The sequence below is a fragment of the Amblyraja radiata genome, chromosome 32 (genome assembly GCF_010909765.2).
Source record: "Amblyraja radiata isolate CabotCenter1 chromosome 32, sAmbRad1.1.pri, whole genome shotgun sequence".
Taxonomy (NCBI): Eukaryota; Metazoa; Chordata; class Chondrichthyes; order Rajiformes; family Rajidae; genus Amblyraja; species Amblyraja radiata.
In genome coordinates, this window is record NC_045987.1 from 19478615 (window position 1) to 19492997 (window position 14383).

At 39.9% G+C, this 14383-nt stretch overlaps 1 protein-coding gene across 1 annotated transcript in view; it reads left to right on the forward strand.

Moving 5' to 3' along the window:
* LOC116990908 (zinc finger and BTB domain-containing protein 26-like) overlaps positions 1-13561 on the forward strand; it is a 32938-nt gene extending 19377 nt beyond the window's left edge. The window contains exons 2-3 of the mRNA XM_033049051.1: positions 2515-2664; positions 5124-13561. Coding sequence (XP_032904942.1) covers positions 5134-6510 — 1377 coding nt within the window. The 5' untranslated portion in view covers positions 2515-2664; positions 5124-5133 and the 3' untranslated portion in view covers positions 6511-13561. The remainder of the gene's footprint in view (positions 1-2514; positions 2665-5123) is intronic.
* The last annotated feature ends 822 nt before the right edge of the window (positions 13562-14383 follow it).

The following is a 14383-nucleotide window of genomic DNA, read 5'->3' on the forward strand; positions in this document are numbered from 1 at the left end:
GAATTATAGGGAATTTGGAAGAATGGTTGCAAAATTGGCTGACATAAGATACCACAGATGCTGGAATGCTGAGTTTTTTTTTTAAAAAGCAAATTGCTGGAGGGAGTTAGTAGGCCAGGCAGCATAAGGAATACTGTCTTTATATTGTCACCAATGCCCTGGATGGAATCCCAGATTTGACAGAAGTAAGAGAAGAGATAGCTTTGGGCTTTATCTTCGTATCCTCTCGAGCCACAGGAGAGGCCCTGGAGTTCAGGAGAATACCTAATGTTATTCCGACTATAGACACAAAAAGCTGGAGTAACACAGCGGGGACAAGCAGCGTTTCTGCAGAGAAGGAATGGGTGACGTTTCGGGTCAAGACCCTTCCTCCGACTCGGCCTGAAATGTCACCCATTCCTTCTCTCCAGCGAGAAGGTACAGGTGAGGATTTAAGTTATGAGTGAAATCCAAAGACTACATTCTAAGAAACTATTTTCAGCACTTTTGGTGGGTTTTTTCATACTGCTGTCCATGGATCAAGGGTGCTGAATCTACAGTAGCTGTAGCAAAACTTCTACTGTTGCAAATATAAAGGCCAACAGTCTATTTGCCTCGAGACACAAGAGACTGCAGATGCTAAAATCTTGAGCAAAGTGCTGGAAGAACTGATTGTCAGGCAGCACCTGTGGAGGGGATGGACATAACACGTTTCTAGTCAGTACTCTTTCGGTCACTTCAGTCTATTTGTCATGTTGATTGCTTTCTGGACTAATCCATGACATATTTATGGATTTCTGTAAATGTTTCTTTGTAGGCTTAATCTTTTCATTTATATTGTCTCGTCCCACTCATTGTCCACGGTTATTTTTGTCTTGACAGGTGGAGTTGTACCACATGGGTGTACGTATAAAGTGATTCCAATCCATTACTGTAGAGAGGAGTTTCTTTGGAACTCTTAGTTTTGCATGATTTTGCATTTCACTGTTTAGACAATACAATGTTTTATCCATTTTATATTTACTAATATTGAAATCTATGTACTATTGACTGTCCGAGCAGAATTACCCTTTGCCACTTTTTCTTTTGCTGGTGTCACCGTGGGCCATCGCAATATTTTTTGTTAGATTTTTGTAGATACCTCAGAAGGGACAATACTTTGCAAGAGGTAGCAGTATCAGACCTTGAATCGTAGCTTTGTAAGTCATTCTTTGACCATGACTGGGTAGCTTAGAGTGGCGTCTATGTGGAACAAGCTGCCAGAGGTAGTACTTGAGGGTCGACTGCCCCCCCCCTCCCCACGTGGGAAGGATTTCCCCAACGTTGGGGAAACGGGTGAGTGATGGAATATTGCGTTGGGGAAACGGGGCCCATCGGGCCAGGGGGGTAGGGAAGGGAGATGTGTTATGGAGGGTGCGAGGGAGTGACTGAGAGTCGAGAAAAGGAGAGGGAGGGAGAGGTGAAGGAGGGTGTGGAGGAGGTGAGGGGAGAGAAGAGGATGGGTGAAGGAATGTGGGGGGATGAGGGGAAATGAACAGCGCCTGCGCAGTTGGGGGAACGGGTGATGGGGGTGATTGGCTCCGGGGGCGCCTGTCTCCGGGGTGAGCACCGACGGCGCGTTCAGGGAGACGGGGCCCAACACGTTCCTCCCGCGTGACACCGCCCCCCCCCCCCCATCCCCCCCCCCCCCCCCCCCCCGCATTGGGAGACTGGGCCAAACACATCCCATTTGGTCTAGTATATACTATTAAAAGCCTCGTCTTGTTTCTATATGTGTGTGTGTGTCTGTGATTGTGATCGTATATATATGCCAAAATGGTACACGATAGCGCTCCAATTTTTGGACCACCTTACTCACCATTGTCCTGTGGTATGGTGTATTAACGTTTCGTTCAGATTGATGTTATATTTTACAAGTTATTCACATTTTTAACTTTACAAATCCAGTTTGGGAAAGAATCACTTGAACTTGCAGCGGCAGTTATAGCTAGGATGTCACAATGGGATTGTAGCCCTGCCCGCTACAATGTTGCAAATTCCAGGACACTTGAGTCCTGGCAGCAAGTACAATTGGATTTTATTTAACGTTTAAAAAGGGGGAGGGTGAATAAGAGGAAATGAGCCCCCACCCCCCCTGCACAGTTGGGGACTATGGGTGAGTGGTGGAATATTGCGTTGGGGGAACGGGTTGTATTGGAGGACCAGGCCTCCCGTGGGGGCTATGGGTGAGTGGTGGAATATTGCATTGGGAGAACGGGTTGCGTTGGGGGACCAGGCCTCCCATGTGACATGGACCCAATTGGTCCCACTTGGTCTAGTAGTATATAAAAAGTAGCTAAAACGCAAAATAATTGCAAATGCTGGAAATCTGAAATAATAGCAGAAGATGTCAGTCAACGTCTATGAAGATCTGAGCCCAGTACTATACAGATCCTGCCTGACCTGTCGAGTATCCCCTGATTTTGTGTCTTTATGTAACATGGTATAACTGTCTGCCTGTACAGTGACAATAAAGTGTCTCTATGATTCTCCCAGACAGGTATTTATTTTCTCATTCATGAAATATGGACATTGCTGATATGGCCAGCATATATCGCCCACTCCTTATTGCCTGCCACGCCATTTCAGAGATCCTTTAAGTGTTCACCGTATTGGTGGATTTGGAGTCACATGCAGGTCAACCAGGTAAGGACATTAGATTTCCTTCCAACCAGAAAGTTGGTGAACCAAGTGGAATTTTAAGTCAATCAGTACATCTTATTCCAGATTTATTTAATACAGGTGGTTCTGCTGAAATGCATGTTTCCACAACGCAAATTGGATATAGCTCGATCGATGAATTAGTGACAGTTCTTTAAAATTATTCAGGCATATTTGGTTATAACTATTTCGATTTGGAACTAGAGAAATATTTAAGTTATTTTAGAAAAATTGACACACAGAAAAAAAGTTGTCTTGGAAAAAAGTTTCCATGTAACCTCCCAAAGGTAATCAGCTTTAAAAAACAGTTTTAGCTTCACTTTGGGGAAACCATAGAAATTAGCAAGCAATTGTTTCATTTGACATTTGTGCAATATTACTCTATTAAACAATATAGCATACAGCCTTTAGTAATTTTAGCTTGCAGTGATAAAAAATAAACCGTTATTAAAAAAGTTTATTTTTGAAATTCATGTGGAGCAAAAATAACATTGTTACTGAGAGCTTGAAACTCGCATGCTCCTAATTCCCTTATCCTCATTGAATTCAATGTTTTTATATCGCAATTTTCTATAACGCGAGATTTCTTAGCTTCTTATAGTCAAACTACCTGTGATTTGAATTTAATCCCCCAGCTGCGGGAATTGAACATATTTCTCTGCATCTCTATTCCAAGCTAACTCAGAAACTGAGCCATGATCATACTGTACTCTATAAATCTTGCCAACTCGTATTTTATTAATGTTATTTATGTTATTAATATGATGAATTAAGAAGTGCATTTAAAAAAAAAATTGCTTCAAAATAATGACGATGTGGATTCAGCCAAGTATAAATCAGCAGTGTTCTCTTGGCTCGCGAGACTTCTATTTTCTCCATATCGTAGTTCAGCCCTCACAGTTCAGATTTGTTTTGTTTGTAGTTGTTATTCCCCATTTAATGGTTTGGCCTTGAAGTGTGGAAAGTGTTATTACAGTTACTATATTGTGGCAGCACAGTGGCACAGCAGTAGAGTTGCTGCCTTACAGTGCCAGAGACCCAGGTTTGAACCTGACTATGGGTGCTGCCTGTACTGAGTTCATACGTTCTCCCTGCGGCCACGTGGGTTTTTCATGGGTGCTCCAGTTTCCTCCCGCACTCCAAAGACGTAGAGATTTGTAAGTTAAATAGCTTCTGTAAATTGTCCCTAGTGTGCAGGATAGAACTAGTGTATGGGGGATCACTGATCGGTGCGAACTCAGTGGGCCGAAAGGCTCGTCTCCACACTGTATCTTTAAAGTCTAAAGTAAAGTGTTGCCATTGCTATTAATAAGCCAATAAGGACATATATTCAAAAAATCCTTGGATTTTCTCAATTTGGATAGATTGTCTACTGTCTCAGACAGGGCCGGATTTACGTATAAGCTTCACAAGCTTAAGCTTAGGGCCTCGAGATCTAGGGGGGCCTCGGCAGGGCCGGATTTACCTATAGGCTGAAGCCTAGGGCCTCAAAACCTAGGGGGCCTCCGGCCAAGGTGTTTTTTTCCCCCAGAGTAAAGCAAATCCCGAGGAAAAAAAATTTGGAGCGCTATCTAACTTTGACGGAACTTACCCGAAATTCTGGTTCCGCTGGAAGTTTTGGGAAAAAAATTGCGGCCCTCCGCGTCTGCGCAGTTGGGGGAAGCCAGTGACGCAGTAGCGACGCAAAATGACGCTGTCTCTCCAACCACTCATTACTCTTGACTCAACTAAAATTATTTCTGAAATATTGGCCATAAATTTGGTGCACAAATGCTCCAAAATAAGGATCAGAATGCACCAGAGAGCATCTAAAACCCCAGAGCTTCCAGGGCCCTTAAGCGGGCCCCGGACCCCGGCTGCAAGGGTCTTTGAGCTTCGCGCTTGTGATATGCGCTGCATGGAATTATTTCACATAATATTTTTGTAATCCTGCCATGAAACCCCCCTTTTTGAAAAGCTTCGTACAGGCCTGGTGTATAATATTTTTGACACTGTCATAGGCCTTTCTTACATATGCTGTCACAACGCACTGTAGTCTCTAAACAACACTTCAGTAATTTTCCTTGCCCTCCATTTCAGAATAATAGTGTTTTAAGCCAATAACTTGACACTAGCACTGGCAATAAATAAAAAGTGCAGCTTTACAGCCCTTATCTCATTGGCCACGCTCGGCTGCACATCGTTGTCAACCTGGTGGACTCTTCCATCTTCCTCTCGTTGTGGGGGTGGGGGATTGGCAGGGGCCTCACAAGTGGAATAACCTAGGGCCTCTCTTCATCTAAATCCGGCCCTGGTCTCAGACAAACCTGAGACTGAACTTGGAATGTGAAAGGTACACTGGCAATGGCATCGCACCATTGTACGATGAAAGGTACTTAAAGTACTTAAAGTGATCTTCATTCTTTTTATAGTAACTTGCTCATGTTCTTTCTGTTTCTTTCCAGGTTTGGAAACATGGCTCCAAATTCTGAAGTCCTTCGGTTTAAGTTTACAAGCTATGGAGATTCCATGTTACAAAAAATGAATTTGCTGAGGCAGCAAAAACGATTCTGTGATGTTACGATTCGAATCAACAACGTGGCATTTCTGGGGCATAAAATAGTTTTTGCTGCATGCTCTCCCTTTTTGAGGGATCAATTTTTGCTGAATGATTCAAAGGATGTCAGAATTTCACTTCTCCAGAGTTCTGAGGTTGGAGAACAGATACTTTTATCCTGCTACACTGGTATCCTAGAATTCCCTGTGAAGGAATTGGTAAATTATTTAACTGCTGCAAGCTATCTACAAATGGGTCACATTGTGGAGAAATGCACACAAGCTCTTTCTAAATACATTGAGCCAAAGTTGTTGTCTGATGACCAAGGGCACCAAGTAGGGGAAAGCAGCACTTCAAATGCATTTCCTGAAAGTTCAGAAAGGCTACAAGAAAGTCCACTCTCTGATTCTGGAAAGAACAAAATGGAAGATCTCACACAGACTCAAGATATTTCTGACTGTGAAACGGACTCTGAAGACAGCAACATTCGTATTGTCAAGGTGGAATCTCTGACTAGTGATATTCAAGAGAGTGAGAACGGCGACAGTTTGAGCCATCTCTCCAATAACTACAGTAATAGTGTGGAAAGAGTTGTCGCACATTCTCCCGATTCGCAGCACTCCCTCGTTAATTCATCGGTTGATTCCAGAAGCAACAGGGTGTTAGACAGCTGTTTACAGAACTTTGTAGCTGATCCGCCCAGATTGTCGGAAGTGGTGAATGGCACAAGTTTTATGCTGGCAGCTAATGAGTTTGAGCTGCAAGGTCTGAGCAGTTTTCCAAATGAGGAAATGGCGGCGGCGGGTGGGTTTTTATTCCGACGCAACAGGGGCACAAAACTGTTTGCAAACAAAACCATGTACACCAATCATATTAAAATGCAGGACAAATGGCTTCAGAAGCCCCATCATTGCAGTAAATGTGGTAAAGTTTTTCAGCACCTCGAAAACTTCATCAGCCATCTGAAAACTCACAAACTTTTCCTGTGTCTGCGCTGTGGTAAAATCTTCACGCAGAAGAGTAATCTGACGCGGCACATCCGAGTACACACGGGAATCAAGCCCTACCAATGCACGATCTGTGGGAAGACATTCACACAGAAATGTTCTCTGCAGGACCACCTGAATCTCCATAGCGGTGACAGACCGCACAAGTGCAACTACTGTGAAGTGGGCTTTGCACATAAGCCCGCTCTCAGGCGCCACCTCAAAGAACAGCACGGGAAGAAATGTGTAGATAATGTCACTGAAGGAAGCATACAAGAAATTACTCTAGAAGTAGATACTATTGAATGACTGTGGTAATTTACTGGATGTAACATCTTCTAAGAAGGTCAACAAAACCTCTGTGCAAGCGGTAAACAATTGAGGGAAGTTGGTAAAGATTTTCCACCAAATGGATTAGAAAATATGCAGAACACTGCACTTGGATGAAATGTTCCGTAGATTTTAATCAGATGAAATAGAGCCCACTGTAACAGTTGTTTTATTAGGAATGGGTATAATTTGAAAAGTGCAATTCAGTACTTTTAAATGAACAATGCATTTTAATGGGCCACATAGTTTTTAATGGATGAATAGGTGACATAGCCTTGTGTTTGTTTCGTTCTCTTTCCTGTAGGGCTATATAATAAGGCACAACAACCCTCTATAATTGTAGGTAACTGAAAGCATCTGGTTAGTTATCTAATTTTCCAGGAACTTGTGAAACCTTGCCTTATGACTTTGTCAAACATAGGAACAGGAGGAAGCCATTCAGAGCCTCCAGTCTTTTCCGTCACGCGACTAATTTCTGCTTAATTCTCCTTACTGGGCCTTGTTCCACATTCCTTAGTCAGCAAAAATCTATTGATCTCCAACGTGAAAATTTCATTTGAGCCAGCATTCACTGCCTTTCCAGGGGAAGATAGTACTAGATTTTTCACTACATTTTATCCTGATTTCTGTCCTAAATGTAAAAGTGATATCTACATTGCACTGGAGGAAGCAGTTCTGTGTGTCTCTCTTGTTTAATCCCTTACTATTTTAAAGCATCTTACATAGATCATTCCTTTTTTAATCCTTCTTTTACTAATAATATTCTAAAGAATGATTTCAAACATTTGGGCAATCTTTTTTCAGTCCTGTCTTCCTCTGTTGTCTCTAGATTTGTACCAGTAATATATGCTAGTTTGGGAAATTAGGGCTATTTGTTGATATGCTGTGCGTTTCAAACTGAAGGACACTTCATAGTTTCTTCAAGAATAGTGATTTCATACTCTGTGTATTTTCACCAAATTTTTAGAACTTGTAATTCTTCCAGAAATTATCATGGACATATCCATCTACCACGGTGTTGGAGAAATCATGGGAGTGTTTGCTATCTCAGAATTGTTATCATGGGAGTTGCTGTATATGAAGGTTTTGTGTTTAAAATTGAAGTGTCTGTTTTGAAACCACAGGACTTGTCAATCCTTGAACATTTTGACAAATGGTCTGTACAAAATTCTACTGATGTTATCCAGTGAGATACACGAGTATTGATTTGAAGCTTGGAATAATGTTGGCTTGGACTATTTTACAAAATGCCTCTTCACTCCACTCCCTCTCTGCAAAAAAGAATCAACTGTGTGATACCTACTGACAAGCATTTATGTTTCTCGAATTGACACTAAAGTTGTGAATTTAACCTCTGTGCACAAACCACTGATGTTCCATATCCAGAACTAATTTATAACTAGCGTCTTTTTAGCAGCGAGGGAGCATTCACCTCATCAGATGTTTTCTTGTGTTGTACCTTTGGCATTTAGGATCTTGCAAACCCTTTTCACTGTCCTGCTAATAGTGAAAGTGTGCTCTAGAGAAACATTGAACTAAATCTGTGGAGGAACGTTTCATTTAATTGATCCTGAGTGCTTTTTGGCTCGTGAAATGGTGAAGCAGTGTGGTCACTGTAGCAAGGCAAGTTATGTAGCATCCATTTTGTGCATGAGTCCCACAAACAGGAATGGGATAATTGTTTTTAAATGTTGTGGACTGAGGGAGTAAATATTAATCAATAAACCAGTCAATTTCCCATGCCCACTTTTTAACGAAGCAAGAGATCATTTGAATTTTCTCCGAGATTAATTAGGGTCTTTGTTTAATATCTCATCCAAACTGGAATCTCCAACAGTGCGGCACTCCTCTGGAACTATACTGCGCATGTGTCTCAGGACTGAGAATTCTGATTGAAATGAAATGGTACCACCACACCACTCACTGCCTCTGCTTCCTCAGCAACTCTCCATTAGTACTTTTACTATAAGTACATGCGTTTCCTATAATTATAGCGCCCTGGCCCCTTGAAAGTAAAGAATGAAAGGAACAAATCCAATCCTCTGATGCTTATGAACCACCAAGAAGGATACACCAGAACTAATCTTTCTACTGAACGTTGCTGTTCAATATAATTTAATAACAAGGTGTGGATAGCGTTTCCTGCTGCACTGCTATTGCCAGTTTCGGTTAATTGCACTCATTTAAGAATGCTCTTAAAGGCACATAAATTATCTTTTTATTTTTCTAAGGACACTAACACAATTTTTTTAAACCAAACTAATTGCTATACACGAATAAAAAGAGCAAATAGTTCAGAGGTTTTAAAATTGCGATATGGGTGACGGATTATATTTAGTCTAGTTGATTTTAAAGGCGATTTATTACATTGGAAAATGGGTTTAATGTAAATTTACATGGATTTTTTTTAAAGCAAATTATTTTTTTAAGTTGTATTCTAAACACACTTAAACACACAGTTGCATTTGTTAATTACTTTTTTGCATTAATTAATTAGTGTGAGCCGAATAAAATTAACACTGGCAAATATTTAAGCTCAGTTCACCTGTGATTGATCGTAGCCGAAAAAGAAATTTCAGAGCGAGATAAATAATTGTTTTGATTAATGGAATTACTACCTTCCATAATTCTGTCTTTCTAACAGATCATCATATTATCCTGGAGTATTTCCCCCCAATAGGCCCTTCAATGTTTATCAAGCTGAGATAGATATGTAAGCAACTTCTTCCTCACTTTTTGCTATTTTCCAAGCCAAAAAGCATCCAAGCACTTTGTCCTCATGAGGCTTTCCAGCCCAACTTTTGAAGCTTCAATAGCTAAATCTAGCTGATCCTTTGTCTTTCCAAATCCATCCTCCCCAAAGAAGCTGACAGAGTTTAAGATAAACGTTGGAAAGCACGTGTCTCTTGCAGAGGTCGGGATGACCATTGAAGATGATTTTGGGAGGCATTAAAATAAACTTCAGGAAAAAAATGGAAGACAATTATGTCAAACAATCATGTAGAAAAGCAGGGGAAACATTTAAATGGTTCAGCAGCCATGAGGTTAAAAGTCTGTTTAATGGTAACATAGAACACTAATGTTATTCTCCAGGTGAATTACAATACTATTGGGGTTGTGGGGGGGGGGGGGGGGGGGGGGAAACAAGTACAAATCAGGTCTTGGCAGAATACAAGAAACTCCCCAAGGGGAATAACAAGAGAAAAGCTGTGAAATGACACATCATGGATCACAAACAAAATAGCACAATAGTCTACCTGCACATAAACTAAAAAGGTTAATTAATGTTAATCAGACAATTGAGGGGGCAAGATAATGAAGAAGTGATGAAAATGTTATATAAAATGCGTAGTGCAGGTGTCAGAGGTTATGGGGATAAGGCAGGAGAATGGGGTTAGGAGGGAGAGATAGATCAGCCATGTTTGAATTGTGGAGTAGATTTGATGGGCTGAATGGCCTAATTCCACTCTTATTCCTTATGACCTTAAATCTCAGCAGACCCGGCAGCATATGTGGGAATAGAAACAGTTGATTACTTTGCTTCGGTATTTACCAGAAGATCAGTCATGACAGCAGAAAATTAGATTACAATGATGCAAGTTACAGGGGGGAATGTTTAAATGAGTCATACTTGAGGATAAAGCCCCTGCAGGGTACAGTTGCATCAATGTATTTCAACAGAATCAGAAGAATTACGTATTTTAATTAATTAAACAAATCTAGTGCCAAAGGACTAGCTGATAGCTAATGACATGACACAGGTCAGAAGGAAGATAGTACATGACAGATATCTTAACATTGGTAGTAGAAAAAGTAATGGAATTTTACCAAAAAACTTCGAAAAAAGCACCAGAAATTAAAAGTGATGAATAGTCAAAATGAATTTATAAAGGTGAGCATTGCTTGACCAACCTCATTGATCTCTTTGAAGAAGTAATTTAGAAAGTAGGTAAAAGTGATGTAAAATATCTGGATTTCAATGAGGTCTTCAATATGATGCCACTTAATGGATTATTTAGTTAGGTCATGCCAAGTTTGGATGATTAGCAGAGGGAATAGCTTGCCAGCAAAGAGAGGAGATACAAGAAGGAGGGAAGTGGATTATCAAGGGTGAGGGGAGACACAAGGTAGTGCAGTTGCTGAAATCTTGCTGATGGAACTCAGCGGGTCAGGCGGCCACTGTGGATGGAAATGGGCAAGCAACATTTCAGGTTGGGACCTGTTTAGACTTCCACTGTTTAGACTTGAAGTAACATAATTTCTAAATTTGTGCTGACTCCTAACTAGTATAATAAACAACGATAAAACTAACAAGTTACACGACCAATTAATTAACAAAATCTATATTTGGCAAATTAAGTTCAACACATCAATATTTGAGAATTAGATTCTTAACTGGAGGAGTGGAGCAAGAGAATTTGGGATGCATATCATGGGAAGCTCTGACACAGGTCAGTTTGTCCACAGTTGAAATAGAGATGCTGTATTAAAATGTTACTGACCTTGATTTGGTCGCATTGGAAGTGTTAGGTAGAGTTTTGGTTGTTTTGCAGAAAGGATATAGTCGATCGGTAGAGGGTTCACAAATACTTTGTAAAAAAAATACCAGAACTAAGTGCTTGTATCCTTCGGGAAAGAATGCACACCTTGGGTCATTTCTCATGAAAGAGACAAAGAGTTTACCTTAATCATAAAAAGCTTGATAGACCAGAGAATGTGTTTTTGACTCGAGGGGAATTGCAAAATTAAAGAGGCCATCACCATATAAGTTCTCAAATTGGGAAATTCAGAGGAAACTTCATCACCTGAAAATCACTCCTGTACGAAGTAGATGACGTGAATAGTTTAGATGCCTTGAAGGGGAAGTAGAATCTATGTACAATGGAGGAGATTCTTTTTCAGATAGCAGACAGATGAAGTCAATATGAAGAAATCATTCATCAGCCTGAAGGAATTCCTCCCTCCCTCAGGTCCCCCCCTCCCTCCTCCCTCCTCCTCCTCCTCCTCCCCCCCCCCCCCCCCCCCCGACTTCCTGATCACCATTTGTGCGTGTAACGTTTTGGAGACTCCTCTTGCAGGGATAAGGAAGGAGTATCAATTGGCCCTACAGGTACCTTTCACTTTCCATACATTAGTATTGCAATACCTTAGGCACGGAACTGAAGAAGGAAGAAAAGGTGTTAGCTGATTAAAGCCACAAACTGATCTGACAGGGTCTATTTCACCAAAATAATTGTGGATAATGAAGATTCCACTGTAATTGTATTTATAGTTTGTCAAAATGTCTGTCACGATTAATATTTAGTAGGTGTGTAAGTTACAAGTTACAAATTCAGTTCACCTATTAATGGTTTCAGGTTGATTTTAATGTGTACTTAAATTTAAATATCATTTAAAGGAGTACCATTTTGGATCTTATAATAATGTTGCTTCTAGTCCCCAAAAAAACTTCTGTTGAAGTTTTGAAACTGTTAAAGGTGTGTTCTATTTTTATCAGCAATTAATTGTTTTTAATAGTTTGTATGCATCTTTCTAGTACTGTATGCAATGTCACAATAAGAACTGACTACCGTTATTTCAGTATCCTGACCCTATTGGTCCTGAAATTAGTTTTTTGGGTTCCTAGCACAATAGCATATACCTCATCTGGAACAGTATTTGTGACATATATATTTATACGTGTACTTTTAATTATGTAGCTTTAGAATAAGGCAACATATTTCTCAGCTGTGAAATCATTATGTTTTCACCAAGAATGGGTATGCGAGACTGCAGATGTGGGAATTGAATGAGCCAGCTTTGCTAACTATGTTAATGCAATGTTAACTAAGGCTAGGTAAAAGTGAATAATGTTCACAGCCAAACAGTTGGAGGAAAATTAAATCTGTGGTGTATCCCTTCTTAGATCCCAGGATAGATTTTTTTGGACATCAAATCTGCTTTATCATAGAATGGTTGGCCAGATCGTCAAATATGATTTTACTCATGATTATGTAATATTTCTCAGAGTGAAGGCACCAGGAAGGAAGGAGATTTTCGGATTCATCTCCTGCCCCTCCCTGTCACCGCATGTTGACTGGTTATAGTGTGCAGGTTAAATACCTCATTAATTGGCATACTTGACACTTGACCTGTTGATAAAAGCTAATTTTGGGGTGTACAGCACTTGGCCTAATTTTTTTTAAGTTAGTGAGAAATTTCTAAGTTGTGATTTTAGGACTTATTCCATGTCCTGCAGTCATCTATCAGATCAGACAGTTTTGATATTTTTAAAATACTACCTTCCGGATTAGGAATTGCAGATGTATGCATTTAAGGTGATGACATTATCTAGAGGTGTATGACTTTCTTGATACAAGGTACTTGAAATCATTGACTGTCTTTGCTGTCATTCTTGAATAGACGAATAGTACATATACTTTGAAAATATCTAGTTGTCCTTTTGCAGAATCGTATTGATTTAGTTTTCAGCTGCATTAATAAGCTTGAACAACTGTATCCTCAACCACTTTACAATTTTTATACTTTAACTGGAGGTTTTCTGGAGTACAATGTTCATAGATAGCTGAACTCCGACCGGCTCCAACCTCTGGCTGGAAAACAATAAAAGGAAAGTCTGTAAAGGATTAAAGTTACTTGTAACCTTTATTTTTCAAATCATAAAACAAAAAATACTATATCAAAAATATGGTCAAAATTGTGTTGAGGCACATTCAGTACTTAAAGTTTGAAAAAGTAGTTTCCTTATGGTACCATGTATACACAAATGTTAAAAGATTTTATTTTTTTATTTTTTTGCATATGTTATGTGAATAAATCAATTATAGCTTTTTCTATTTGTTTTATCCTAGCAGTTAACTCTAATAGATGCACTGACAACAATAAAAGTCCTCTTTTCTGTAATACCTGGTTTACACATTCCTGGTGTAACATAACTGCAATTACGGGATTTTTTTTACAGTAGCAGTATTCAAATCTTATTCACTGGAAAACAAGTTCACTTAAAAAATAAACTGCTTTGTAAATGAAATTAATGAGCTGTGTATTTACTGCGCAAAGCATCCCGCACACATGCTGTAGACATTTGATCTGAAGGAGCTGACTACAGCTGAACAATCATCATTGCACAAATGCGTTGAGAAAATGTCCCCAAAACCCTCTGTGCTTTGAGGTGGGCAGGTGATTATTGGAATGGGTTGTAGTCGATAAGGTGAAACACTCTGCGGAAATAATATGTGTCAAAGTCAGATTTGAGGGTTTAGGTTTATTGTTGTGTTTAGGGGGGTTGCACGGAAGGTCACTGGGTCATAGGGCTCGATGCACGGAGCCGCTAAATCCAACTGGAAGACATCCGTCACTTCCGGTATATGTTATTAATGCTAGAAACGCGTACTTTCCTACCTGTTAAAAACCGCTAAAATGTTGCATTTTTGCGCTGAAAAAAAATTGTGGGAGTCGGGGTAAGTGTGAGAGACATGTACCCAACTTCAGAATTCCAAAAGTGAAGCGAAATGAAGGTATAGAGAAGCGAGAACTGAAGGGACTACAGCAGCTAAAGTGCTTGGTAAATATTGGGAATTATCGCGTTTGCTCACTGCTTTTCATCAAGTAAGGCATTATTTGTGTTTTTTCTTGATTCCTTTGGTATCTAAAAATTCTCAGAAGTGATAAATCTGGCTGTAAATTTTTCTTCAGATGCGTTTTCATTTTGTATGTAAAAACCCACGAGAACTATGTACGATAACTATAAAAGATTTATCACTTCTGAAACTTTTTAGATGCCAAAGGAATCAAGAAAAAACACAAATAATGCCTTACTTGATGAAATGCAGTGAGCAAACGGCCAATGTTC